The sequence below is a fragment of the Trachymyrmex septentrionalis genome, unplaced genomic scaffold (genome assembly GCF_001594115.1).
Source record: "Trachymyrmex septentrionalis isolate Tsep2-gDNA-1 unplaced genomic scaffold, Tsep1.0 scaffold241, whole genome shotgun sequence".
NCBI lineage: Eukaryota > Metazoa > Arthropoda > Insecta > Hymenoptera > Formicidae > Trachymyrmex > Trachymyrmex septentrionalis.
Genome location: NW_017305399.1, coordinates 50,425 through 78,115, shown reverse-complemented (window position 1 = coordinate 78,115; position 27,691 = coordinate 50,425). Strand labels below are relative to the sequence as shown.

The following is a 27,691-nucleotide window of genomic DNA, read 5'->3' as shown; positions in this document are numbered from 1 at the left end:
ATTTCAGAAGCTTATGTATTTTGAAATGAGGGCAATGATTGCTAGGTATTGACCAATTAAATTATGAAAATTCTGTGAATTTGCTCACTTTTGTAATTTTCACCTTATTTCAAGATACATAATCGACCCCCAGGAAAGTAATATATCATCCCCCTCAGCTTTCAAAGTTCTATGCGTGACTCAACATTAGACAAAGATAAAGATGCCATCCCCAGAGAGAATCAAGGGAGAATGGAGCAGATAAATTCTCTTTTCTGATTTCCGCCATGTCTAGTGCACTTTCGCGAATGTGCATGTGTGTATATGTACATGTATGTCATGTACTAGTGCGGTACTAGTGTGCGCAGTATCGTACGTTCTATCACGCTCCTACTATATCTCCTACTCACTTTAACCGCAGTATAACCAGTAGGGACACTCAGCGAAAAAATGCGTGTTCGCGCAGGTATGGCTGCGCAGCTTTTGTTTTGGGCCGGATCCAATGAAATGCAAGATGATAAGAACGTACATATTACACAGATCCCGTGTGAGCAGATATCCGTGGCAAAAGAAGACAATTTAAGAGCTGCGCCTTAAATATTTCTAAAAAAAATGGATAAAAAAAGAAAAGTTATGTTATGTGCAGTATTAAACAATGCAGTAATAATAATAAAAATTCACAATGCACTTTTTTTCGTTATCCCAAAGATATCGAAAGGTAAGTTTTTATAATTTACAAAAAGTAAGTAGTTTATGCTAAGTTAACTTAATTAAACATAATCAAATGTAATTTTGTGAAATAAGATAATATTTTTACATTGACTACGTTTACATAGCACCTTTAATTATGTTTTTTTAGAGCAAAACAATGGACTATCGCATGTCTTCGAGAAGATCTTACATCTGAACCGCACTTATTGGATAACAAGTGTTATAGAGTTTGTAGCAATCATTTTGAAAATATCATGTTTACAAACTATTTAAGAAATAGGTTGTGTCATAACGATTCCAACTTTAAAAATAACAAATATTGGAAATGATGAGAACACTTAGGTCAGTATGTCATTCTATAGATATTTATAATAACATGTATTTAAAATAAAATATAGTGTAAAAACATTTTGTTTGATTATAAGATAAATATTAATTGACAATCTAATTCACAGCAATTTTAAATCAATTTGTGCAATTGAATTAAAAGTGCTATGTCCAATGTGTCAAATGCAAAGACATAAAGCGTAAACCGTCCATATCTAAATAACATATTAAAGATGGTCAACAAAAACAACATATAATCAAATAACATAACATTCTTAATGTCATTTAATGCATAACATTTTCTATTTTTTATTATTTTAAATAAATTATCATTTAATGTATGTTTTTACATTTTATAATTTTAATTAATACAGTTTCTAATCATAATAATTTTCTTTTGTAGAATAATGCAGGTTTATCAGTATCTTCACAATCATGTAATAGAATTTTGAAAACACACACATTCCCGTCTTTACAAGTATTGATTATAATTATACTATACATATACAATATAAATATAAATGTAATTGTGAATAGAATCAAAGATTAATATTCTATTTTTGCAATTTATAGAAAGTACCAAATGATTTTATTAAAAAAATCAAATTTGTTAAATTCTTTTACTTTATACATATATCTTTGATGAATCGGAGGATATTACTATATAATAGAACAGATATAATAAAACAGGAAGCAGTATTAGCATAAAGAGACGTACACGCTTCGATTTTTCAAATTTCAAAACTCTGAATTAATTTACCAATTGTAAGGTTCCTATGCAAAATTCTCCAATTTGTGATACATCCAAACTTTCTGCAAAAAAATAAAGATTAACATTTCATAATGAACAGATTTTTTAACATCAGTCATTATCTCAAAAAAATAAAAGTGTTCAAACATCACATACATTAAGACATTTGTATCATAACCGGTTTGAATATAAAAAATTGCGAATGAAGATAAGACAACTTGAATTAAAATTAATGCGTAAGAAGAAAAAAAACTTAAAAATTAATAGATTAGGAAAAGAGAATTTTGATGATTTTAAAAATGCGATAAGTTTTTACTTTGTGAAATGGCTACGTTTTTTAACAGCAGTTTTTACTTTGTAAAGTAAAAAAACATGGTCAATATTTATAGAATTTAAGGAATATTGTTTCCGACTTTATTTCAAAGGTCCAAAAATGTATAAAACGTTATCTTCAATTTTTATTTTGCCATCGATTAAAACTTTGAAGAGAATTATTAATAGAAATTTAGTTATAAAATGTGGTATAAATCAAAATGTCTTTGATTTTATGTCGATGAAAACTAAAGTTATGAAAGAAGAAGATACGTACTGTACAATTAGCATTGACGAGATATCAATTAAATTAATAATTAATTCTCACTTACATTATAATATAAACAAAGATGAAGTTATTGGTTTAGTTGATAATGGTCAATGCAAATTGTTCAAACCAGCACGGCAGATGTGCGTTTTTTTAGCGCGATGTATATTTGATACCTGGAAGCAACCATTATTTTCTGCATCCATGACTAATTTTAAAATTTTAAAAGAATTGATTGAATGTATCATTAAATTACAGAATATCAATTTGAAAGTGGTATCTATAGTTTGCGATATGATATCTAATAACATAATGTTGGCAAATCAATTAGAAATCACACAAGAAAATCCTTTCTTTACAATAAATGATGCTAATATTTTCTTTATATATGATGTATCACACATATTCAAGGCACTTCGGAACATGTTTCTAAAATATGATTTTATATTTACGAAATATCGTGCTTCATTTAAGCATATTAATGAATTTTATGAAGATTCTAAATGTATAATAATTAGTTCCAAAACTAACAAATTCTCATATCAATCCGAGTTGTTTTGAGAAAATGAAAGTTCGATACGCAGTTCAATTATTAAGTACATCAGTAACAGTTGGTATGAATATATATATTCATTTTAATAGATTACCTGCTGAAGCTACTGGTACAGTCACTTTCATTGATCGAATTGATAAATTATTTGATATCTTAAACTCAGCCATAAAATACAATGAAGAGAAAAAATATGCTCACGTTTTTAAATTTTCAAGTTAAATTTTTAAATGATTGTATTCATTTTTTTGTATCACTACGACTTTTTGATGTTAGACTATTAAACGTAACTTATAAAGAATAAAGTTTATTTCGGGTTGGAAAATAACAATTTCTTCTGTGCTAAAAATATGAAATTTTTTGGAATCAAAAGGATTTAAGTTTCTTTCAAGAAAGCTGGATCAAGATTCACTTGAAAATTTATTTAGAAAGATTCGTGAGAAAGGAGGAAATAGTTTAAATCTAACACCGATTTTTTTTATCAGATCATTTAATACATTACTTTGTCATAATTTTCTGAATACTGGTCATGAAAACTGTGAAGATGACTTTGATAATATTTTTAATACAAATAAATGATTTAAAAAAATTTGAAGCTAATGAATCTAATGAAGAAATTGATGAGATCACTAACAATTTTACTTCTAATGATACTGATTATTAAAAACTTAAAATGATGGAAAAAAATTCAATTAGATACATTTCTAGATATTTAATAAAAAAATGTCTATCACAACATACATGCAATATCTGCAAAGAATATAGTATACCGAATTTGATGATAGTTCTTTATTCTCTTTTTTTAAAGCTTATCAAATAAATTCTTCTAATTTTGGAACACTTCATATGCCATATAATAAATTTTATCTATTATATTTATAATTTAAATAATATTTTCATTAATGTTTTAAAAATTTTGTCGTTGAAAAAAATGTTATAAAAAAGCTTTTAATAGAATTCAACAAAGTTATTTTTATTCATCCATGTGATCAATTTCTACATATGTACACAGTGCGACAATATGTTCCCGGACACGAACCACATCTCAGCAACCAGTGGCAACATCTGTGCGTTCAAACATGCATTTGAAAGGTTTAACATTTCCCTATCTATCAAAGTTTCATTCATTTTGGTTGACATATAACGAAGATATCACAGTTCATGTTAAACAAGATTTTGGTCGAGGTAGAAATTTTAATATGGAACAAAGAGCAGTGATTAAATTTAACGCAAAACTTTGGTAAAAGTGCATCAGAAACATTCCGATTGATGCAACAAATTTACGGCAATCAATGTCTAGGTCGTACAGCTGTTTTTGAGTGGCATAAGCGTTTTTTGGAAGGCAGAGAAACCCTTGAAGATGACAAAAAATCAGGACGGCCAATTTTGGTTCGAACACCCGAAATGATCGAAAAAGTACGTAATTTTGTTGCAAACGATCGCAATGCGTCACTAAAAATGATGGAGGAGGCTTTAAATATCAGTAGAGAAACGATTCGAACCATATTACATGAAGATTTGGGTAAAACGAAGGTTTGTGCGAAGTTTGTTCCACACACATTAAGAAGCGATCAAAAATCAATGAGAATCAATCATTCCAGAGACATTTCTACCTCGACCAAAATCTTGTTTAACATGAACTGTGATATCTTCGTTATATGTCAACCAAAATGAATGAAACTTTGACAGATAGATAGGGAAATGTTAAATCTTTCAAATGGATGTTTGAACGCACAGATGTTGCCACTGGTTGCTGAGATATGGTTCGTGTCCGGGAACATATTTGTCGCACTGTGTATATCTAAAAAAAACTTTATGCTGGAATGCGATTATACTATACGCTAAAATGTATTAATCGCAATTTTAAATCGCCAAAAAAACCCACAAAAATTAATTATATGGAAACATGAATAATTTTCATTATTTTTCAGCAAATGTTGCAAATTGTAATTAGTATATCGGTATACGATATTAATATATCGTATATTAATATATCGGTATACATATAATGTAAATTATAAGTCAATGTACTAATATATGATTAAACACATGTGTTTTTATTTTTAAATAAAACTTATTATTCATTTTTTAAAATTACTTCCTTTTTATACAATATACGTAACTAATAATACACTTTTATAATTATGTTTAATTAGATAAAACCACAAATATAATTTTTTTTTATTTTATATCTATATTTATGTAAGTAAAATTTATATTATATTCTTGATATTTTTTAACGAAAAATAATTAAATAAAAATGTTTGTTTCATAATTATTATTTAACTTAATAAATTTGATTTATTTATTAGTTCTTATTATTTTCGAATTAATTTTGTTCATTAGTTTGTATTTTTGTAAAATTTAGTGTGATTACATTATTACTTAGGGGGCATTATATCTTCTTTCGGTCTTAGATTTTTGAAACGTTAACGTGGCGGATGCTCACGTGACTGCGACGTGGAGTGTTCTTACTGGTTGTAATGTGCTTCAATGATACACTATATATATATATAAACATGGCGGCTTCCGGATGAATTCGCTTCATTCTCCCTTGATTCTCTCTAGCCATCCCGTATTCTTTCCTTTTCTACTGCCTAACAGTTCCACTTACAGGAGCCCCTATCCTTTGCGCACTCTATATATATATATATATATATACAATCTCTTTGATTGAAACAAAATCCACCGAAAAATGGTCAAGCTCTGATTGGTTGCAACAGATAAACATGCGCAGGAACACACCATGCCTACTTGCATCATGGGTTTAAGATGATTTATATGAGCAATTGTTTTTTCGTCGGAATGGAGTTAAAATTATAGTAATATGACATGTGTAATATATGATACATAAATAAAATTTTCAAATATACAAGTAAAAAAAATGCCATTAAAAAAGGAGCGTAGAAAAGGCAAAACTGCCAAAAATGAAAAAAAAACGTTAGAGACACAAGGCACTATAACATGTCACTTTATCAGTACGCATTCATTACATCTAATTTAAATAAAGATTTTATATGGAGGTGAAAACGTAAACTTTATATAATATTCCAATAAAATACTAATACCCGTGTTCATAGTCAGACCTACTTATATATAAGGTTCCTTAAATTTATCTTTAGATGCTCAGTAGTTACTGAAATAATTCATAGAGTATCTGAAGATAAATTTAAAGAAGCCTTAAATATAAGGCCTGATTATGAATACGGGTGTAAATCTCATAATAAAAATAATGTGAACATTATATAAATAATTTAGTAATATGTGTCATAGCCATTGCTTTTTGATGTATTCACATTCAAAAACTATTCTATAAGAATTATTAAATATAATTTATTATGTATTTTGCAGCTCCAGGGCCTAAATATCATCTTAAAACACTTGTCGGCCACAAAGATCATTGTATTTCAAGATATCGAAACCCAGCATATACATTTGAAGGTCGTCGTGTTATCTTCGAAGTGGCAAGAAGTCCAGGACCGAAGTACATAATCAAAGAACATAAACCCAAGGGATTTACCTTTGGACATACCTTGAAACGTCGTGGTAAAAAGATTTGAACATTTAAATCAAATCATGCTCTAATTGTATAAAATATTGTTATAACATCCGAGATAAGTTTTTTTCAGAATTTTTATACAATTTTTTTAGATTTTTTTTGTAAACTTCCGAATTTTTCAAAATTTATGAATAACTTTGCAAGTTTTTAGAAAATTTTTCAGATTTTGTAAAATACAAATTGGAACACATTTCTAAAGTGTTAATAAAATTTATATCCATTCTAGAATTTTTTATATATGCGTGAATTCTGAAATATTATACAATTTTAAAATTTCTCATTTATAATTTTACATATAATTTCACTATTTCATAGTTCTTGATAAAATCTTATAAAAAGACTCCACACAAAACATAAAATGGGTCCCGGCTAATTTGGCTGAATTTGTAATATGTTATTAGTTCTGATCATCCTGATCAAAAATCTCCATGGACACAAAGTAAAATAATGAACAGTTTTTGTACATCAAATTCTGTCAAAACAGATTTTGGCAGAGTTTGATGTACAATAACTAAAAAACTGTTCATTATTTTATTTTGTGCCCATGGACTTTTGATCAGGACGATCAGGATTACAACATATATTGTATAAATCCAGCCAAATTAGCTAGGACCCAGCTAATTTATTTTCCGTATGTTTTATACGGGGTCCTTTAAAAAAGTTTCCGGTATTTCTTTAGAAATTATAGAATGAAAAATTTTAGAATATTTTAAAATATATACATATAGGGTGTTTCAGGATTTAATGGACAAACTGCAGGAGCATATTCTACGTACAAGTGAGAATAAGAAAAAAATCTTATATGAAGTTTAGCTAGGAATGCTTTATTACAAACTTACAAACAAATATTGAAACGTAAAACAGAAAATAATGGATTTTCCATTGCAAAATATTAATAGAATGATTTAGTAATGCATTTCGAAATGTCATCCTTGTGTAGCAATACAAGCTTAACATTGATATAATATGGAACTTATTACGGTATGAATTTCCTAAAAATTTTGTTGCATCTTGATAACTGAATTATTAATTCATTGCATTAAATCTTTATTCGAAATCACCTTTGTATTATAAACCTTATTTTATAAAATTTCATATAAATAAAAATCAAGACATTAAATCTGGCGATCTTGAAGGCCAGAGAATCGGTCTCCTCAACCAATCCATCTATGAGTGTAATTTCCATCCAGTTCCTTATTTGTCTATTGCTCGTATTCATAGTCCTTATATTTAAATAACGGATTTTGCATTGTTCAGAAAATGACAGTGTACATTTCATGTATGGAAAGGTCGAATGTGTTAATTTCGTATGTATTCACATCATATTTACTATCTTTAAACGTTATATGCCCATATTCATAGTCAGACCTTGTACTTAAGGCTTCTTTAAATTTATCTTCAGATATTCTACGAATTATTTTATTGGTTATTGAGCATCTAAAGATAAATTTAAGGAAGCCTTAAGTACAAGGTCTGACTATGAATATGGTCATATATCGTTTAAAGATAGTAAATATGATGTGAATACATACGAAATTAACACATTCGACCTTTCCATACATGAAATGTACACTTTTATTTTTCGTGCAATGTAAAATTTGTTGTTTTCTATTTCATGTTTTGTTTGAATATTTGTTTATAACTTTGTAATAAAACATTTCTAGCTAAACTTTATATAATATTTTTTCTTATTTTTACTTATAGAATATGCTCTCACAGTTTGTCCGTTAAATCCTGAAACATCCTTATAAAAAATTCTAAGAAAAGATGTAATAGTCTGGGAGGTGATGACACAAAAATGGTCTTTATTTGTTACCGCTTGAAACCATAATTAATTCGTCATTTATTAGGTAAACATGAAGGAAATGCAAGTATGACAGACTTCTCGCAGATTTAAAATTAATGACGTATGATTGAAGTTGTAAAAAATTTTTTGCTTTTTTCTTAATATGTTATCTGCTACGTTTGTTTCTAGCGATAGTTTACGTCAAAAAACCAATCGGAAAGTAGGTGCCATACCGTTTCTATGGGTCAAAGGGGCCTCTAAACTAAGCTAAAGTGGTACATTCCTTAATGAAAAAAAAAAAAAAAATTTGATACCGGCTGTTTTTTCGTACACTATTTATTTTCACTAAAACTACGAAACATACAAACATACAAAAATACACATGCCATATACTGTTTGAGTGGACCTAAGGAGTCGCTATGCTAGTCCTAACACTCCTCACATGTCGAATTTTACGAATGTCGAATTCGACACGTTAGGACAAGTATAGCGATTCGTTAGGCTATGACAAACGGTATGGCATGTGTATTTTTGTATTGTATGTTTTGTAGTGAAAATAGGTATTATGCAATATTTCAGTAATTATTCTTTTTTAGTTTTATTAATTGTTAACATACGAGGGCAAGTCAATAAGTTTTTAGAAAAAGTAAAACATTTTTTTGGATCGTTCATTTTTATTTCTCAACATAATCTTTTTTCAGTTCGATACACTTGATCCAACGATTCTTCAACTTTTTCAAGCCGAATAATATGATTTGTCCAACCCTTCAAAATAAGCCTCTGTTTCGGCGATGAGCTGCTCTCTGGTGGTGAATCTCTTTCTTGCGAACCATTTCTTCAGGTTTGGAAACAGGAAATAGTCGCAGGGGGCTAAATCTGGCGAATATGCTGGATGGAAAAGCAATTCGTAGCGGAATTCGTTGAATTTGGCCATCGGTGCCGGGCCATTTTAAAGAAAAAACGTCCCCATTTGGCGAAGAAGAAAGTTTAAAATGTTGTTGAAACGGTCCAATAAGGCTGCGTAGTACTCGCCATTAATCGTTTGCTGCGAAGGTAATCGATTTGAATTATACCGCGTGCATCCCAAAAAACTGTGGCCATCACTTTTTTGGCCGACTTCACGGTCTTCGCCTTCTTCGATTCCCGGTGAAGTCCATTGTTTTGACTATTCCTTCGTCTCAGATATGAAGTAATGGATCCATGTTTCGTCCACAGTAATGAATCGACGCAGAAATTCATCTGGATTACGTTGAAACATCTTCAAACATTGTTTTGAAATCGTCACACGATCGCGCTTATGGTCCACAGTGAGCAAACCCATCTTGCCAATAGTTTTTTCATACCCAATTGTTCGTGCAAAATTGAAATCACTGTGCCATGTGATATGCCTGTGGCCTCAACAAGCTCGTGCACTTTCACTCGTCGATCAGTCAAAACAATATCGTGAACTTTATCGATAATTTCTGACGTAGCAGCTTCAATTGGACGTCCCGAACGAGGTGCATCACATGTGGATGTACGACCATGTTTAAATTCATTCACCCAATTGTATATAGTCGCAAACGCTGATGCAGATGTGCTATGAACATTATCCAACTCGGCTTTGATTTTTTTTTGGCGTTAAACCTTTCATATGTAGATGTTTAATCACTGCACGAAACTCGTTTTTTTCCATTTTGCAAAAAATACAAAAGTTGTTCGCTTTAATCGTCTACAGAAATAAAATCACGCGATGAATTCCGCTCAAAATTTGACAGTAATCAGCTAAAAGATGCTATTTGTCAAAAAGTAATGTGACATGACACTGCGAGTGCCCTCTGACAGACTTTCTTAGAACTTATTGACTTCTTATTACCCTCGTACATAAATAACGTAAATTCCAAGTTGATGATTCACGATAATTTAGTTCGTTCTCCTTTACCCAAATGCCAAATTAGCTATGTACTGAATAGTTCAATGATTATCAAAAATATTACCTTATACAATAATAATATAAAACTTACTTAAACATAAAGTAAAAACGAAGTCATATACATTGTGTCACTAAGTAAAATCACATCGCTCATCAAATTGTCAGATTTGCTATGTAGTTATTCAAAAGAAACACGAAAAATTAAATAATTATTAAAATCATTTGTCTGAATTTTTTATTATATCAACTTACATGTAAGCGTTTTCTCGTGGCTCATCGTAAAGATATTGTAGTATCGACAGTCAGAGATACAATGAGAGTCAAAATAATAAAATCAAGTAGTTATTGAAATAAAAATAAAACTAAGAACAAAAGAAGGTAACATCAATGTCACAATTCCGTAAACAAATTCATGTATAGTGGGTCCAAAGAATACGTATTATTCTGTAAATTCAAACTCTGTTTCTGTTGCTTTATATGGATCGTTTTCGAAGTCAGTCTTTTATTAAGTACCTTTTCTTCGTCTAATATCTTGACATTTTTCCAATCAAAATCATGTTGATGATTAATTCTGTGTTCTGTTATTACGAAATGCTGTGTTGTGTTCCAATTTATGTGATTTTTATGTTTATTTATGCGTGTCTTCAAACATCTACTTGTTTGGCCCACATATAATGCTTCACAATCTCGACAATCAATCTTATATATGTTACAACATCTGTATGAAATAACTTGGGACGAATGTCTTTATGATCTCTGATGAACCCCCTAAGATTATTAATTCCTTTATATGCCATGTGTATTAAGGAGTCTTTTTAAAAAAATTTTTTATCTTTTCTGATAAAAGTGTATTATTATTGTATAAGTTAATATTTTTGATAATCATTGGGCTATTCATTACATAGCTTTGACATTTGGGTAAAGAAGAACGAACTAAATCATCAATCAACTTAGAATTTGTGTTATTTATGTAATTTCGATTTATATTTTATATTGATAAGAACTCGAATTGAAACGTATATTTTATTTGTTTTGTTACATTCACACGAAAAATAAAGAATTTTCTGTGCATCCGAACAGCTGATGTAGGCTCTGATGGGCTTTTTTACATTTTTCACCGATAGATTCTTTTATATATTTGATTAAATAAAATGTTTCTTTAAACCATTATTTCAAACAAATAATTAATATGAAATTAACATTTACTAAACGTTCAATAAACGTGAAATAAATGTTTCTTAATATCACATTTTAAATAAATAAATGTAAAATGAACATTTTATAAATATTAAACAAACATTTAAAAAATATTTCTTTAAATTTTTATTTAAAATAAATAATTAATGTAAAATAAACATTTAATAAACGTTAAATAAACGTTTGAAAAATATTTTTTCGAACTATTATTTCAAATAAATAATTAATTCAAAATAAACGTTAAATAAATGTTTAAACAATATTTTTTCAATCACTTATTTCAAATGAAAAATTATAATGTAAAATAATGTTTAATAAACATTTAAATGTTAAATTAATGAATTTTAAAACGAATCGTGAAAAATGTAAAATTAATGAAAAATAAAATAATGTTTAAAAAACATTTTAAAAAACATTGTCTGCTGATTGGGTCCGAGAAAAACAGGACATCTGATCAGCATAATTTTATTTCATTAAATTTATTAAATATCAATCAATTTTACATGTATTATTAAACTCGTGCTTAAATACTGGATCCGTATATAAAAAATCTTTTATCAGAATGATATTACGAAATATTCTAATAAAAAATTATTCATAATATGGTTGTTCAAACTCCTTGTATGGGACATTTCATTCCACGTCAACAAGGTGGTATCAAGTATCTGGACAAAATTTTTGAAGTTTAAATAAGATGATCGAGAGCTTAAATTTTTGTTTTTATATATAGTTTAAGGAAAAATGTAGCGTTTTTAAAAATTTAAAGCGACTGCTTCAATATGGCGGTTAGAATGAATAAAAAACTTATGAAAATTATTGAAAACATTGATTTCATTGATCAGGTGATTCAAAATTCATTCCATTTCCATAAAAACCGATATTTGTGGGTTTTTCAAATCACTTATGAAAAATCCGTAGTCCAAAATTCGAAATGACGGATCCAGAATGGCGACTATACTGAATGAAGAACTAACTGGAATTCTTAAATTATTAATTAAGTAGTCTAAAATTTCAATCCTAAAAATCGATATCTGTAAGTTTTTCGGGTCATTCATGAATAATCCGCAGTCAGATTTCCAAAATTTAAAATGATGGATGTAATATGACGACTGTAGTGAAAGGAGAATTGACTGGAACTCTTAAGGTCCTGCGCACAATAGAAGAAATAAGGAATTAGAAAGAATAAACAATTTCACTTATTAGAAATGTGTATTCCGATGCATCCGATTTCTGATAGGTTAAAATCGTTTATTCTTTATTCCTAATTTCTTATTCCTGCTGTGCGCAGGGCCTAAATCAGATAGATTTGAATGTACATGATCGGAAAAAACCTCCGATTGTAAAAATTACTACTTTAAATCGTTTGTATTTTGTATGAAGAGTTTTGAAGTGCAATTAAAAAGGTTTGTGAGTCATTCTATTAATTATAATTAATGAATCTTTTTTGGATCATGTACTTGACCAAAATAATCAGCCGGATCTAAATTCAACAATGTTCATACATAGAATCGTTTATATTTTGTATGAAGAGTTATGAAGTACAATTAAAAACATTTGTGAGTCTCCCAGACATTTTTAATTAAATATCAGATGTCATCTATTTGACCGAAATATAGATTCAGGAGCTATAATCACAGAAATTCCGTTAGACGTGATCGGCAGTCTCTCTAGTATTTCGGTACTTCTAGTTTTTTTCCGATCATACCATTCATAACAAAATTGCTCCGTTCAACAGGAAAAGTAATTGTTAAGATTAGAAAATCTATCATGTAGACAGTGGGATGTATAGACCAGTGCTTATTGGTTCGAAGCGGCTTAGAAGTTGCAGCCTAGACAGTAAAAAGACCGCTCTAAAAAACTGTTCTCACACCTCACTGTCTTCATGGATTAGAAATATTTCAAGCAGACACTGTCTAGGCTGCAATTTCTAAGCAGTTAGGTCCCAAGCGGATAAGATATGTTATTACTTATTTGTTCAGGGCGGCTTAGCCTCGAACTAGTCTATACACCTAACTGTCTACATGACAGATTTTCTAATCTTAACAACAATCCATTCCGAGCAATTCCATAATACGCTCAGGAATATCAAAACACTAGAGAGACTGACGATAGCGCCTGAACTTCCGGAGCGCTGTAGTGCCTTCAATCTATATTTCGGTCAATTACATGATTTTTATGTAGTTAATTATAACTCTATGGATGATTCACAAATCTATTTAATGGTATTTCATAACTCTTCACAAGAAATACAAACAATTCTATGTATGAACATTGTTAAATTTAGATCCCCGCGGCTGATTATTTTAGTCAAGTACATGGTCCAAAAAAGATTCATTAATTATAATTAATAGAATGACTGACAAATCTTTTTAATTGCATTTCAAAACTGTTCATACAAAATACAAACGATTTAAAATAATAATTTTTACAACGGGAGGATTTGTCCGGTCATGTACATTTGCAAATGTCAGATAGTAGTTTGCGAGCCAGCTGCGCTACCAAGCGCTTTCCTCCTCAAACTCGACCCGTCGGCCGATTTCAGGAAGTCAGTCATCGCGATGTAGGCCTTACTCTTCATAGTAAACTATAGGAAACTTCGACTTTTTTCTTCTTTACTACACTATGTCATGTGTAGCAAAAAATTTTTCAGAATTTTTTAGTATCGCATTTTCTCATGTTGGTAAAAATACTTGCCAATAAGAAAATGCAGTATTAAAAAGTTGATAAAAAATTCTGAAAAAATTCTTAGCGCTCTATGAGAAGAAAATTAATAAGGTTTGTCTGTTGCCGTTTTTTTGTAAAATTGATAGTACTTGAGTAAAAAATTATTAAAAATATAATATTCGATTTTTAGTAATTAATTTCTTATTAACTATTGCGAAAATTGCAAAATGATAACGAACTTTTCGACTTCTGTTTCAGTCCGCACTATCTGCGCACGAAATATTTGGTGGTAATTTTGAGACACCCTATATATCCTTCATTTAAAAAAACCGTCATACCCAGCTAACGTTAAATATTCACAGAAAATTCGATTCGTATTACCAATTAAGTACCGAATGTTCCAAAACAGTAAATGAATATATGTCATAGAATGTGCAAATGTCGAGAAAATGTGAAATATTCAAAATTATATAAATACTCCTTGTATATTTCACGAAAATCGCGAGCAAGCGAGCAATATACATTTCTGTCGATAGAAGTTCGCGCGAAGAGCATTTACTCATAAACAAGAATCATCTGAGAGAGAATATAAGGAGCGGAGCACATTTGTCTATGAAGTAAGCCCCAAAATTGGGTTCCAAGGTAGAAACATATTAAATGTATTATATTTTCTAAAATACAATTTTTTTTTAATTGATTCACGAATGACCTCATATAAAAATTTTGAAAAAATACGCAGAATACGAAACATTCTCAAAATATGTAACGACATACAAATTAAATTTTTAACCGACATTCGAATGTTTCTTTTACATACTGTAAATATTTGAAATATTTTGGAGTATTCTTGGAATGTTTTGGGGGGGGGGGAATTTTAGGAACATTTTATGAATATTTTAACATTTGCTGGGTAGTTACAACAATCATGGTTACGTCATGGTGACGTGCGAATGTTCGCTTTATTATAAATGTAATGTTACAGCAGTCATGGTGATGTGCAATTGTTTTGTAACATATGCTATTTTGTTATAACAATCTCACTGTGACTCATATTTATTTCTTCCCGATTATTGTGACTCTATTGTAACATGAATATGATTCTTTGCTATAGGAGATAATTATATAAATTGCTTATTATGTATTATGTTGTGACATAACAATTTTTGTCCGTTACTGTCGCAGATCGTCTGCGGGGAGATCTTTGCGTCTTCCCGACAAAGAGCGAGCGCACAAGCAGACGCCAGCGCAAATGCGAGCGTGTGCTAATCATTTATTTAGTTAATTTACTTGTGAGAACTTATTTTTTTTTAGTTAGTCTTACATTTAGATATAAAATTACTGACAGGCCGTGCTCAGTAGCTAAATTGTTGTTTTATAATCTTGTCGTCTCACATATCATTGGAAGAAGAAAGACCACTACGCAGAGAAGGACGAAGATACGATAATAAGCTGGGAGCCACCTCACCCGGGGACCCGGACACGCAGGTCGTATAATTTCGTATATTTTTGTAATACGCTATCGTCCTGAGCTTTGTTCATGGAGGATAGAGACCAGGAGACCGAACTTATATGGACGAGGCCGTCAAAAAGTATCGTCAAAAGTGCTCATCTGAATTAGTTCTAGATGTCGCTTTCATTTCACGATACTTCTTAGGTTATGTGTGTTCGGTTGTGTGTGCGTAAGCGAACACACATAATCTAAGAATAGAGACGTTATTCTTTGACATCATGCTCTGACAGTAATAGGAAGACGTAAATTATTATTAAAACTGCATGAAGAATGGAGCATTCTTCATGTAAAATTGATATGACCTACTATGCAAACTGCGAGAACGGTATCGTGAGCATCTAAATAAAGAAGGGAGTGTGACTAAAATTGGCCCTGAATGGACACTTTTAAAACCTATGCAGTTGTCATTTAGAAAGTCCGTAGATTCATGAAAAAATACTTATTTATCCAGAAAAACTTGGGAAAAAATAAAATAAGTCGTTTACACGCTCTACAAAGAAACTCATTTTGTTTCTAATAAACGGTAGATTTCAAAATTAATTAATGATTTATTTACATTTAACACAAGTTGAATCATGAAATACTATAAAAATAGGAAGATCTACATATATGTATATATTTCGCTTATATTTGATGATAAAAAAAATATTTCAAAGGAAAGTGTAACGATTTCAAGAGGGACGTATTTTAGTCGTGTTGTTTTTTTCTAGGTGGAGGCGTCAAAAAGATATGAAGGTCACTTTTTTAAATGGAATTGTATGATTTTTTTTTACACAATATGATTTCTCTAATTATTCTGCATATAAAAGTATTAAGGTAGTGATATCAAAAAATCAATAGTTTACGAGTTATTTAACATTTTATATCAATATGTGCCAAAATAAAATGTAAAATATCTATTTATTAGAAACAAAATGAGTTTCTTTACAGAGCGTTTAAACAATCTATTTGATTATTTTTGGAAAGTTTTCCAAGCTTTTCTGGATAAATAAGTATTTTTCAATCTACGGACTTTCTAAATGATAACTGCATAGATTTTAAAGATGTCCATTCAATGCCAATTTTTGCATTTTTACACTGCCTCCTTTAAGGAAGCTTTAAATATAAGATCTGACAATACGGACATTAGAGTTCGTATAAAAAGTCTGGCCATGCCTTCAAAATATCAAATAAAAGTAGGGATATATTTTTAATGCTTGCATTTTCGTATTTAGAAGTTAGTTCCACGACGATTGTAAATTGGGACGAACGTGTTTGTCTTATTTCGGCTTAGATGTTGCGTCATTCCCAATTTTTGTTAAATCTGCCAGGCCTTTTTCTTATACAGCACAGAATTTGCAATATCGTTGCAAAATGTCTGCAATATTGCTGTAACATGTAATGTTGCTGCAATGTTGTAAAAGTGTTGCTGCAACTTTTGTGCAACTTTGTGCTGTAGGTTGTTTTAATTTCACATTACGTTTCTATTACTCTTTCATCAATGCTCCTTTGTAGATGTGCGCGGAATACATTTGATACTGGTCACATTGTTGTTTGAAACTATGTATTTTCATTTAAGATTTTATATTTTTAAACAGATTGTATATTTCTTCTAACTATATTATTTCTTTATAATTATACAATAACATTTCCTTATGATTATAATATGAAATACCTCAATAAAGAATGTTTTGCATTATTTCATGTCTACAAGTTTTTCAATAAGCGCGCCATTTCCTTGTGATTCGTGCATAGTGAGGGCAAGCTAACATGAACCAATCGAAAACATGGGCCGATGGCCAGACTCTGTTTTTCTAGAGATTCTAAGTTGTTTAATCGGCATTAATAGGGAATTTTTGCAACGTGGATCCAGATACGGTGAACGCTAAAGACATGTTATATTTTTTTAAATTAATTGTTAAAAAGAAGATAACGCAGTGTTGTTAGACGGGCCGGATTTCAGACGCATGCGCGTCCAATGTAGCCTCAGTAATGTACCAGTCACTAGTAAATAGGAGATCAATAGTCGCCTACGTAAAATTTTTTCAAAAATGTTAAAAATTTTAATATATTTTACATATTTCATATATGTATACATATATAGAAATATATTATATACATTTATATATATATGCATATATATGTAAAATATGTAAAATATATTAAAATTTTCAACATTTTCAACTCTAATGACTAATTATCTCTTATTTACTAGTGACCGGTATGTTACTGAAGCTACATATATTGGATGCGTATCTGAAACCCGACCCGTCTAGCACTGAGATAACATGATCTTAGCCTGGATCCTCAAACAGACAACAGCGCATTGGCACAGAGCGCTGATTGATGAAAAGCTGGTTGTGGGGTAAAATTTACCTCCATCACCCGTTTTTCACCAATCAGCGCTCGGTGTCAAAGCGCTGTTGCCCGCATAAGGATCCGGGCTTAGCGTTCACCGTATCTGGATAAAAATATTAAAATTGCAGCAATATAGCTGCAATATTAAAATTTTAATATTTTATCGGAAATATTGCAGCAATATTACAAAATATTGTAATTTTAATATTTTGTAAAAAATGTTGCAGTATACCTATTGCAATGTTACAATTCAATAAATAAGTATGCGGCCTTGCCACGAGAGGGATATTTCTCGTAAGGAAAAAACGCCCAGGAGTTCTATAAGAAGGAGTACGCAAATGGAGTTAGCGAGTCTTCTGAAGATTCCTAACTTTTTTCGAGGCTTGTTCGGATTTCCACTTAGGTGTTCTTCAGGTGTCATATCATCCTTGTTTAACGTTCGATAAATAACAAAGATGGAGTAATACCTGGATGGCATTCAGGAATCTGAACATAGTCTTGGATGTGCTTTCTAAGCCCACGAATATTTTCTCATCGTATGTATTTTGGAATATGATGCTAAACAATAATACGAGGGCAAATCAATAAGTTCTTAGAAAATCTGTCAGAAAGCACTCGCAGTGTCATGTCACATTACTTTTTGACAAGTAGCATCTTTCAGCTGATTACTGTCAAATTTTGAGCGGAATTCATCGCGTGGTTTTATTTCTGTAGATGATTAAAGCGAACAATTTTTATATTTTTTGCAAAATGGAAAAAAAAGAGTTTCGTGCAGCGATCAAACATCTACTACATATAAAAGGTTTAACGTCGAAAGAAATCAAAGCCGAGTTGGATAATGTTCATAGCACATCTGCACCAGCGTTTGCGACTGCATACAATTAGGTGAATGAATTTAAACGTGGTCGTACATCCACATGTGATGTACCTCGTTCAGGACGTCCAATTTAAAGCTGCTACGCTAGAAATCATCGATAAAGTCCACGATATTGTTTTGACTGATCGACGAGTGAAAGCGCGAGCTTGTTGAGGCCACAGGCATATCACATGGCACAGTGATTTCAATTTTGCACGAACAATTGGGTATGAAAAAACTATCGGCAAGATGGGTTTGCTCACTGTGGACCATAAGCGCGATCGTGTGACGATTTCAAAACAATGTTTGAAGATGTTTCAACGTAATCCAGATGAATTTCTGCGTCGATTCATTACTGTGGACGAAACATGGATCCATTACTTCATATCTGAGACGAAGGAATAGTCAAAACAATGGACTTCACCGGGAATCGAAGAAGGCGAAGACCGTGAAGTCGGCCAAAAAAGTGATGGCCACAGTTTTTTGGGATGCACGCGGTATAATTCAAATCGATTACCTTCGCAGCAAACGATTAATGGCGATTACTACGCAGCCTTATTGGACCGTTTCAACAACATTTTAAACTTTCTTCTTCGCCAAATGAGGACGTTTTTTCTTTAAAATGGCCCGGCACCGATGGCCAAATTCAACGAATTCCATTACGAATTGCTTCTCCATCCAGCATATTCGCCAGATTTAGCCCCTTGCGACTATTTTCTGTTTCCAAACCTGAAGAAATGGTTCAGAGGAAAGAGATTCACCACCAGAGAGCAGCTCATCGCCGAAACAGAGCTTATTTTGAAGGGTTGGACAAATCATATTATTCGGCTTGAAAAAGTTGGAGAATCATTGGATCAAGTGTATCGAACTGAAAAGAGACTATGTTGAGAAATAAAAATGAACGATCAAAAAAATGTGTTTTACTATGTTTTTCTAAAAACTTATTGACTTGTCCTCGTAATTTCGATTTTATATTGATAAGAACCCGAATTGAAAGGTTGAACCGTATATTTTATTATATTTGTTTTATTACATTCACACGAAAAATAAAGAATTTTCTGTGCATCCGAACAGTTGATGTAGGCTCTGATGGGCTTTTTTACATTTTTCACCGATTTTATTTAATATTTATTAAATATTTTTTAAATGTTCGTTATTTATTTATTTAAAATTTACGTTATTTATTTATTTAAAATATAAAAAAAAATTTTTTTAATATTAAAAAGACATTTATTTAACATTTATTTGACGTTTATTATAAATATGTAAATAATATTTTCTAAATATCAAATTAACAAAAAACGAGTCGGAATAATAAAATAATTACGGAAGAGAACACAATATAATTGCGGTAATGTATCATGTATAGACAATAAGAACTGTATGCATCAATAATTATAAGTGGCGTGACGGATAAGGTACGAGACTCATAATCCTGACATCCCAGGTTTAAAATCTGGCCGGTAAATAAAAAAGATTGAAATATAATATAATTAAAAATTAGAATTAATAAAATAAAATTAGTTGTCTAATATTATTTATTGATAATGTTTACATATAATGTATTACATGAACTTCCGCTCTCTAATCTAAATCTAACTAATTACTAACTAATTACTAAACAGTTACTGAGCATTCTCTGATACATTTCTTTCTCTTCTCTTTCTCTGTACCTTATTCATCCATGCATATCCTGTCCCGTCATCATTCAATACTTCTTCCACTCTCCCTTTCATTCTTTCCATACCCTCACACTCTTTCATTATATGTTCCAGACTCTCATTTCCCTTCCTACATATTCTACATATGAAATGCGCTTCCCCCATCCAATATCTATTACACCCTTCCTCATTTCCGCATCTCCACCTAGCTATCAATTTCACTTTCTTTCCCTCATTCTTTTTAGCATTCTTTATATACCTTGGTATCCCTTCCACCCTTATTCTTTCATACCTTTTACATGATTTCGACTTTTCTATCCGTATCCCTCTTTCCTGACTATCTACCTCTCTATCTTTTCCCATCATCCATTCCCACTTTCTCTCTCCTAACTCCTCCAGTGCTTCCTCACTTACCCCGCATCTCCACATATATTTTTGTCTCTCCACGCTTTCTTTAGTCCATTCACTCTCCTCATTCTCTCGTTCTTTTCTTTCTCTCCAGCATTCTCTGCCTACCTCACTCATTACTCCCTCCCCTAGTTTCTCTTCAAACTTTCCTGCTCTTATACTTGCCTCTATTCTCATCTTCCCTCTTTTTAGCTCCTCCCTGCATATATACCCTGGAGTCCACCTGTCTAGCCCCAGAACCCATCTAATATACCTTTCCTGTAATCCCTCAATTTCTTCCCATTCCCTATATCCCCATATCTCCACTCCGTACATTACCACACTCTTCACTAGGCTGTCAAACAGCTTCATTCTCCATTTTATATCCCCACTAAATCTTCTCTCTCCCAGACTCCATACCCACCCCATGACCATCTTTGCTTTCCTAACTCTGTCTCTAACCTGCTTTTCTTCTCCATTATTCCTACTCATAATATACCCTAGGTATTTTATTTCTTTCACCTCCTCTATTCTTTCTTCTCCCCACCACCAGAATCTTTCTTTCTCCCTTCCTCCTCCTTTCTTAAATCCTATTATCTTCGATTTTCCTATATTCAGTTCTAATTGTTTCCCTTTTAGGTACTTTCTTAACGCTCTGACCAAATTTCTCATATCCGCTTCTTCTTCCGCTACTAATGCTACATCATCCGCATACTCTAAGCACCAAATCCTATCCCTCCCTATCTTCACCCCTTTCGTGTATTTTCTCATTTCATCTTCTAAATCTGCTATGTATACATTGAATAAAGTTGGGCTAAGTGGGCATCCCTGCCTTACCCCTTTTCCTACCCAGAATATTTCACTCTCATAATTCCCCACTCTTATCTTACAATTAGTTTCCTCGTAAATCTGTTTAACCCTCCCTATCAAATCCTCCCTTATCCCTCTTTTCTGCATCATTGACCACAGTATCTCCCTATTCACGTTGTCAAACGCCGCCTTCAGATCTACGAAAAATACCCACAGTCTTCTACCTTTTTCTTTTATTCTCTGTCCTATTATGTGCTTCATTATCTTAATATTTTCTACCGTCCCCCTCCCTCTCCTAAACCCCGCCTGCGTCCTACTCCACCCGTTTCTCTCATCCAGATCCTTCACTATTTTCTTATTCAATATGTTGGCATAGACTTTGTACCCTGTGCTAGTTAGCATCACCCCTCTATAATTCCCTACTATATCCTTGTTCCCTTTCTTCCATATCGGTACAATCACTCCCGTTCTCCATGTCTTTGGGAAGCCTTTTCCTTTCCAAACCCCATTAATAATCTCTGCCAACTTACATCTTATCTTCTGCCCTCCTAGTAACCATGCCTCATTTTTGATTCCATCTATCCCCGCCGCCTTCCTCTTCTTTAACCTCTTTATCTCTCTCTCTATATCGCCCTCTTCTAATCCTTCTTCATTCCCCCATGTCTCTTTATTTTCCTTAACACTATCTATATCCCCTATTCTCTCCTCCCTCCCCCCTAGTACTTCCCTAAAGTGCTTTACCCACTCTTCTATACTAATTTTTTCACTTACTCCTTCTCTCTTACTTCTATACTTATTTATATATTTCCATGCCTGACATTCTGTATTTATCTTCTCCAATTCTTTTTCCTCTCTCTCTTTTAATCCCAACTTTTTCCTGTTACATAGATCTCTATATTCCTTTCTTTTTCTATAAAATTCTCTTCTCTTTCTTTCTATCTCTTCCCCTTTCGCTTTCCTAAAATTCTTTTTCGCTTTTTGTGCTACCCGTTTACTCTCTCTGCACTCTCTGTCCCACCACGGTTTCCACCCTACATTCTTGCCCTTTTTCATTACTTTATATTGTGTCGCTTTTCTCACTACCTCTTCCAATTCCTCCCACCCCTCCTCTACCCCTTTACTATTCCATTCTACCCTCTCCACTCTTTTCCTATATTCGTTTTCCCCCTCTTCTGACCAGTCCTGATATTTTATTTCCACCTCTTCTACCTTTGTTCCCCCCTCTGTCTCTCTTTCTTTCCCTATTCTCACCATTACCGGTTGATGATCTGATTCTATTCTTATACCTACTTCAAATCTGTCCACTTTCTCCCACGCTGCCCAATTCACTACCCCCAAGTCTATCACTGAATTTGCCACTCTTTGACCCTTCCCTTCGAATGTCCACTCTCCTTCTTCATCTCCTTCCTTATTTCCGTTCAATATTATCCACCCTCTATCCTCTATCAATTCTAGAAGCTGCTTACCTTCCTTGTTCACTACCTTATCCTTAGACTTTCTTTCCTCCTCCATCCCTACCTCACTTACTCTACCCCCACCCCCCCTCTCTCCTATTCTAGCATTGAAATCTCCCCCTATGAGTAGATTTTCCTCCTCCTCCCCTTTCACTCCTTCATCCAGGTCTAATAATACCTGGCCCCCGTTTACTCTATTATATACCGTCACAATTCTCCAAATCTCATTCCCATGTACTACTTCCCTTTCTTGGATTCCTTCCTTCTCTATTCTATCTGTAGCCCTTTCTTTGACTTCTACCTTTACTCCCGTTATAATCCCCCCCATCGCTCTACCTTTTCTACTTTCTCTCCTGGCTGCTTGGTGTTTCCACCTCCAGCCCCCAGGCAGTCTATTACTAAATTTCTTCCATCTTTTCTCTTCTAACCACGTTTCTGTCAAATTTACAATATCAAATTCCTGTATAAATTCCCAAAAATCCTCGTCTTTATTCTCTATTCCTGCTACATTCCAAAATATAACTTTCATACCCCCCTTATTTCCTTTACTATTGCAATTAATATTCTTATTTTTTTTTCCTTTATTATCCTTTAATTCTACGTCATCCCTCTGTTTTTTCCCCTTATCTACCATACTTCCATCTCCATTGTCCGAGATCTCCCCGTCTTTCTTATCTATACCTCTCCTCCTTTCCCTTTTACCCTCCCTCTTTCCTATTCTTCCCCTCTTTCTGCCTTCTTTCCCATCTCTTTCCCTCTCCCTCTCATCCAAACGACATTCATTCACATCTATTTTCACGCCTTCACTCTCTTCCTCTCCATTTATTCTTCCCCTCTTCCCTGCACTCTCATCCCTTCCTTTCATACTCTCCCACACTTCTCTACGCTCATTCCCCCTTTTTCTTTCACTCTTACTGCTATCGCTCTTATCTATTACTCTATCTCTACATATCTCTTCTTTCTTCTCTGCCTTACTATCCTCTGCAGTCTCTTTCTCCAGCCGTCGATCTCCCGCTCGTTCTCCATCTTCACCTTCATTTTTCTCTTCAGCTTGTTCTCCGTTTATTCTACCCTCGCCGCTCTTGCAAAATCCCTTTCGGTTTCCATTCTGTCCCTCTCATAGTTCCATACATACTTTATTTCTCCTATATATGCTTTTGCGTATCCGACTTTTACGATCCTTCCTTTTTTCTTCTCTTGATATGCCCATTCTCTTACCCTTTTCTGTATCTCCCTCTCTTTTCTTGTCATATCTTCATCCACATATATTTTCTTCCCTCTTAACTTATACTTATTTTTCATAATCTTCATCTTTTCTTCAAAGTTTTCTAATTCCACTAAAATAATTTTCTCTTCTTTTCCAATAACCTTTACCTCTTTCACTCTTATTTTTTCTCCACATATTCCATTACATAGATCTTCTACTACCTGCCTCGCTGTTCCTTCCTCAACTTGCTCTCCTTTTATCACAATATTCTTCTTCCTTTCTCTTCTTTCTCTTTCCTCTTCTCTCTTTTTTAGCTCCGTCACCTCTCTTCGTAATTCCACATTTTCTTTTTTCAGTTCTTCTATCACTTTCGCATTTTCTTCTCTCATTTTTACCAGCTCTTTCTTCAGCTCCGTCATTACCTTCTTTTCTAAGTCTCTATTACTATCCTCTATTTTCTTAATAATTTCCTTCTTAGACCTTTCTTGATTCTCCCCCATGTTTTCCAGAATTTTTTCAATCTTTTCCATTTCTACTATTTGCGCCTTTTCTGTATCTATTATTATTTCAGCCTTCTTCCTCCGTTTCCCCTCCTTCTCTTCACTCTCACTATCGGTGTCTTGCTGCTCTCTTCCCCCCTTCCACAGCCACGATGAAATACTCGATATACTCTCTCTACTGTTACTTCTCTCCCTTCCCAGCTTTTCCGCGTTGGATGGTCTCCCTCTCTTCCCCGCTCTCGTTTCTTCTACTTGTCCCCGCTTGCTATTCGATGCAACCGCCTCTGAGCCGGTGTCTTCCTTCTCTATCTCTAACCTCTCTCTCATATCCCCTTCTCCGTGCTGCACCGCGGTCGTGCTCCCCTGCGCTTTCGCCACTCTACTGCCGCTCACGCCCACTCTCTCCTTTTCTCTCTCTCTCTCTCTCTCTCTCTCTCTCTAACGTATTTGTCACGCCGTCATCGATGGCAGCACCTGTCCCCGTCCACTTGTCGAAGCTTGGCTATCACCACACGTGGCGACCGTTCTCAATTTCAGGTTATGTTAATTCTATCACTTTACCTGAAGAAATCTCCCGGGCACTCTCGATTTTCCCGTTGAAAGATACCGGAACTTGTGGCACTTTTTAACTTGCCTAGATCCTGAAACAGATTAACGCCCGCGGGCACGAAAATGCAGAATACAATCCAAATTATTTGGCAGTAACAGTTTAGCGAACCTTTCAGCTACTCACCGGAAACGGAAGTCAATTAGTTGTCTAATACTTAGACACTATCGATAAAAAAAATAAATTTTAAAAAATTCTATTATACATTATTTTTTCTAATTTTGTTTAAATAATTATGACATTAAAAAACGTTTTTTTTAATGTCATAATTAAAGAATTATTTCTTCAAACATCAAATAAACGTTTTTTAAACGTTAAAAAAATATTTCTTTAAATATTAAAATAAATGTTTTTTTAATAAAAAAAAGGACTTAACCCTTAAATTATTTTTAATGTTTTTAAATATTGTCTGCTGATTAAGGACATATACTCTTTTTTTTTTTTAAGATGTCTGGGGATGTCCGGCCAGGTTTCAACGTGTCTGGGAAGTACTCTTTTTGATATTCATTTTGAGAAGGGGAAGAGGAGAGAGAGAGAGAGAGAGAGAGAGAAAGAGAGAGAGAGAGAGAGAGAGCGGAAATTATTAAGCCTATCACATATAAAATATGTAGTAATGATCTAGTTATTAGCTTACTATGTGTTTTATCATATGTGTAATGGGTTTAATAATTTCCACTCGCGCCTCTCTCTCTCTCTCTCTCTCTCTCTCTCTCTCAAAATAAGTACCAATTTCTCTTTTTAAAATGAATACCAATCGCTAGATCGTTACTATGTATCTGTGATTAAACGTACGCTGTCTTCAACTTTTGAGTTCAAATATACAACTTATTTTATACTACGATTTAACTTAAATTATTTTCTTTTCTGTGAATTTTGTGTCTTACTTTTCAATCAGGAATGTTCTAGTTTTTACCTACGATTAGATCTGGTCACCCTACATAAAATGTGCATGCATATACAAATATTCAAGCATAAAGTTGTAGTAGTTTATTTTCACAGTTTTTTAAGAACATTACTGCAGTATTATTAAAATCATGTTGTATATTCTACATTTATTCTGAAATATTGCATTGCAATATGCAATATTGCAACATTGCAGCAATATTGCTGGAAACTTTTGTGCTATATGGATAACCGTGATAGCCAATTCTTGTACTTAGTCGATTAATTATAAATATTACTCTGTTTTTGAATTATTCTAATAATTTTAATTACAATTAGTTAATAAAATAGATATAATTAATTTATCAATTTTGTCGAATAATTTTAATAACTTTATTTATAATTAATACTGTACTTAATTTATTAATTTAATTTTGGAGACAGAATATATATCATAAAGAAACATATCTACAATATTTTTAGAATATTATAATATATGCGATTCACGATATTGTAATAATATTTGAAAACATTTATGAAATATTAAAATATAATATCTTTATTATATTTTTGCAATATTTTCCAAATAACACGCAATATTACAGTGACGTTAAATAAATATAAAACTCAATGAAATTTTTGTGTCAAATCTCAATCAAGATGTCATCATCTCTATCTTATTGTAATATAAATTGAATGTTTTACTGAATTATAATATTATAAATTGCATTAGTGAGATATCCATGCTATCTTTTAAAAATATTTTGTATTTTTATCCAACATTATTATTTTTTTCTCTTTCACTTGACAGATATTGTGTTCGGACCTGGTCCAAAATATATGTTTCCCGATGTCTCTTATGGTCCTTTTTATTCAGTCAAATGGAGAACTAAATTTAGAAAAACTAGTGAAACTCCAGGACCTTATTTCGTCAAGCCTATTACTGATACCCCAGCGTTTTCCATGTACATTCAATATTTCTTTCGTAATTTTTACTCGTTTATTTTAGAATATGACTCGTATTTATATGAATATACTATTTTGTAGAGGATTGCGCACAGCTGCGAAAAAGCCCCAAATTAGCGCAGGTCCCTATTCATACAGTTTGGATGCAGTGAAACCAAGAGCACCGATGTATACTATTGCTAGTAGACGTGCATTACAGTTAATTTCCGAAAGTCCAGGTCCGATATATGCTATTCTGCCACCTAAATCGACTCCCATCTTTTCATTCGGCGTAAAACACAGCAAATGTGCACCACCCTACATCACTAAATGCGACGAACAGTGCTAATACTGAAGAATTTGTTAGACTCGTGAATGCACATTAATATATTACTATAATAATTGTCAACAAATTAATTAAATTAACAAATTAAATACTTTGATCTTAATGCTGTATTCTTAATTGCTATTGATATGCATTTTTTATTATTTTAATATATAACAATAAATTAGACACGA

At 32.3% G+C, this 27,691-nt stretch overlaps 2 protein-coding genes and 1 long non-coding RNA gene across 3 annotated transcripts; all 3 read left to right on the top strand.

Moving 5' to 3' along the window:
* Positions 1–396: 396 nt before the first annotated feature.
* LOC108748797 lies at positions 397–1,478 on the top strand. Its single transcript, XR_001939322.1, has 3 exons — positions 397–697; positions 839–1,032; positions 1,421–1,478. It is a non-coding gene; the product is annotated as an uncharacterized LOC108748797 (long non-coding RNA).
* Positions 1,479–4,044: 2,566 nt separating this feature from the next.
* Positions 4,045–4,581, top strand: LOC108748798 (putative uncharacterized protein FLJ37770). Its single transcript, XM_018487156.1, has 2 exons — positions 4,045–4,431; positions 4,500–4,581. The coding sequence occupies exons 1-2, from the start codon at positions 4,168–4,170 to the stop codon at positions 4,530–4,532; spliced, it is 297 nt and encodes a 98-aa protein (XP_018342658.1). The 5' UTR covers positions 4,045–4,167; the 3' UTR covers positions 4,533–4,581.
* Positions 4,582–5,657: 1,076 nt separating this feature from the next.
* Positions 5,658–27,691, top strand: LOC108748800 (outer dense fiber protein 3-like). Its single transcript, XM_018487161.1, has 4 exons — positions 5,658–5,876; positions 6,250–6,444; positions 27,039–27,192; positions 27,275–27,691. Exons 1-4 carry the CDS (start codon positions 5,783–5,785, stop codon positions 27,519–27,521), a joined length of 690 nt encoding a protein of 229 aa, XP_018342663.1. The 5' UTR covers positions 5,658–5,782; the 3' UTR covers positions 27,522–27,691.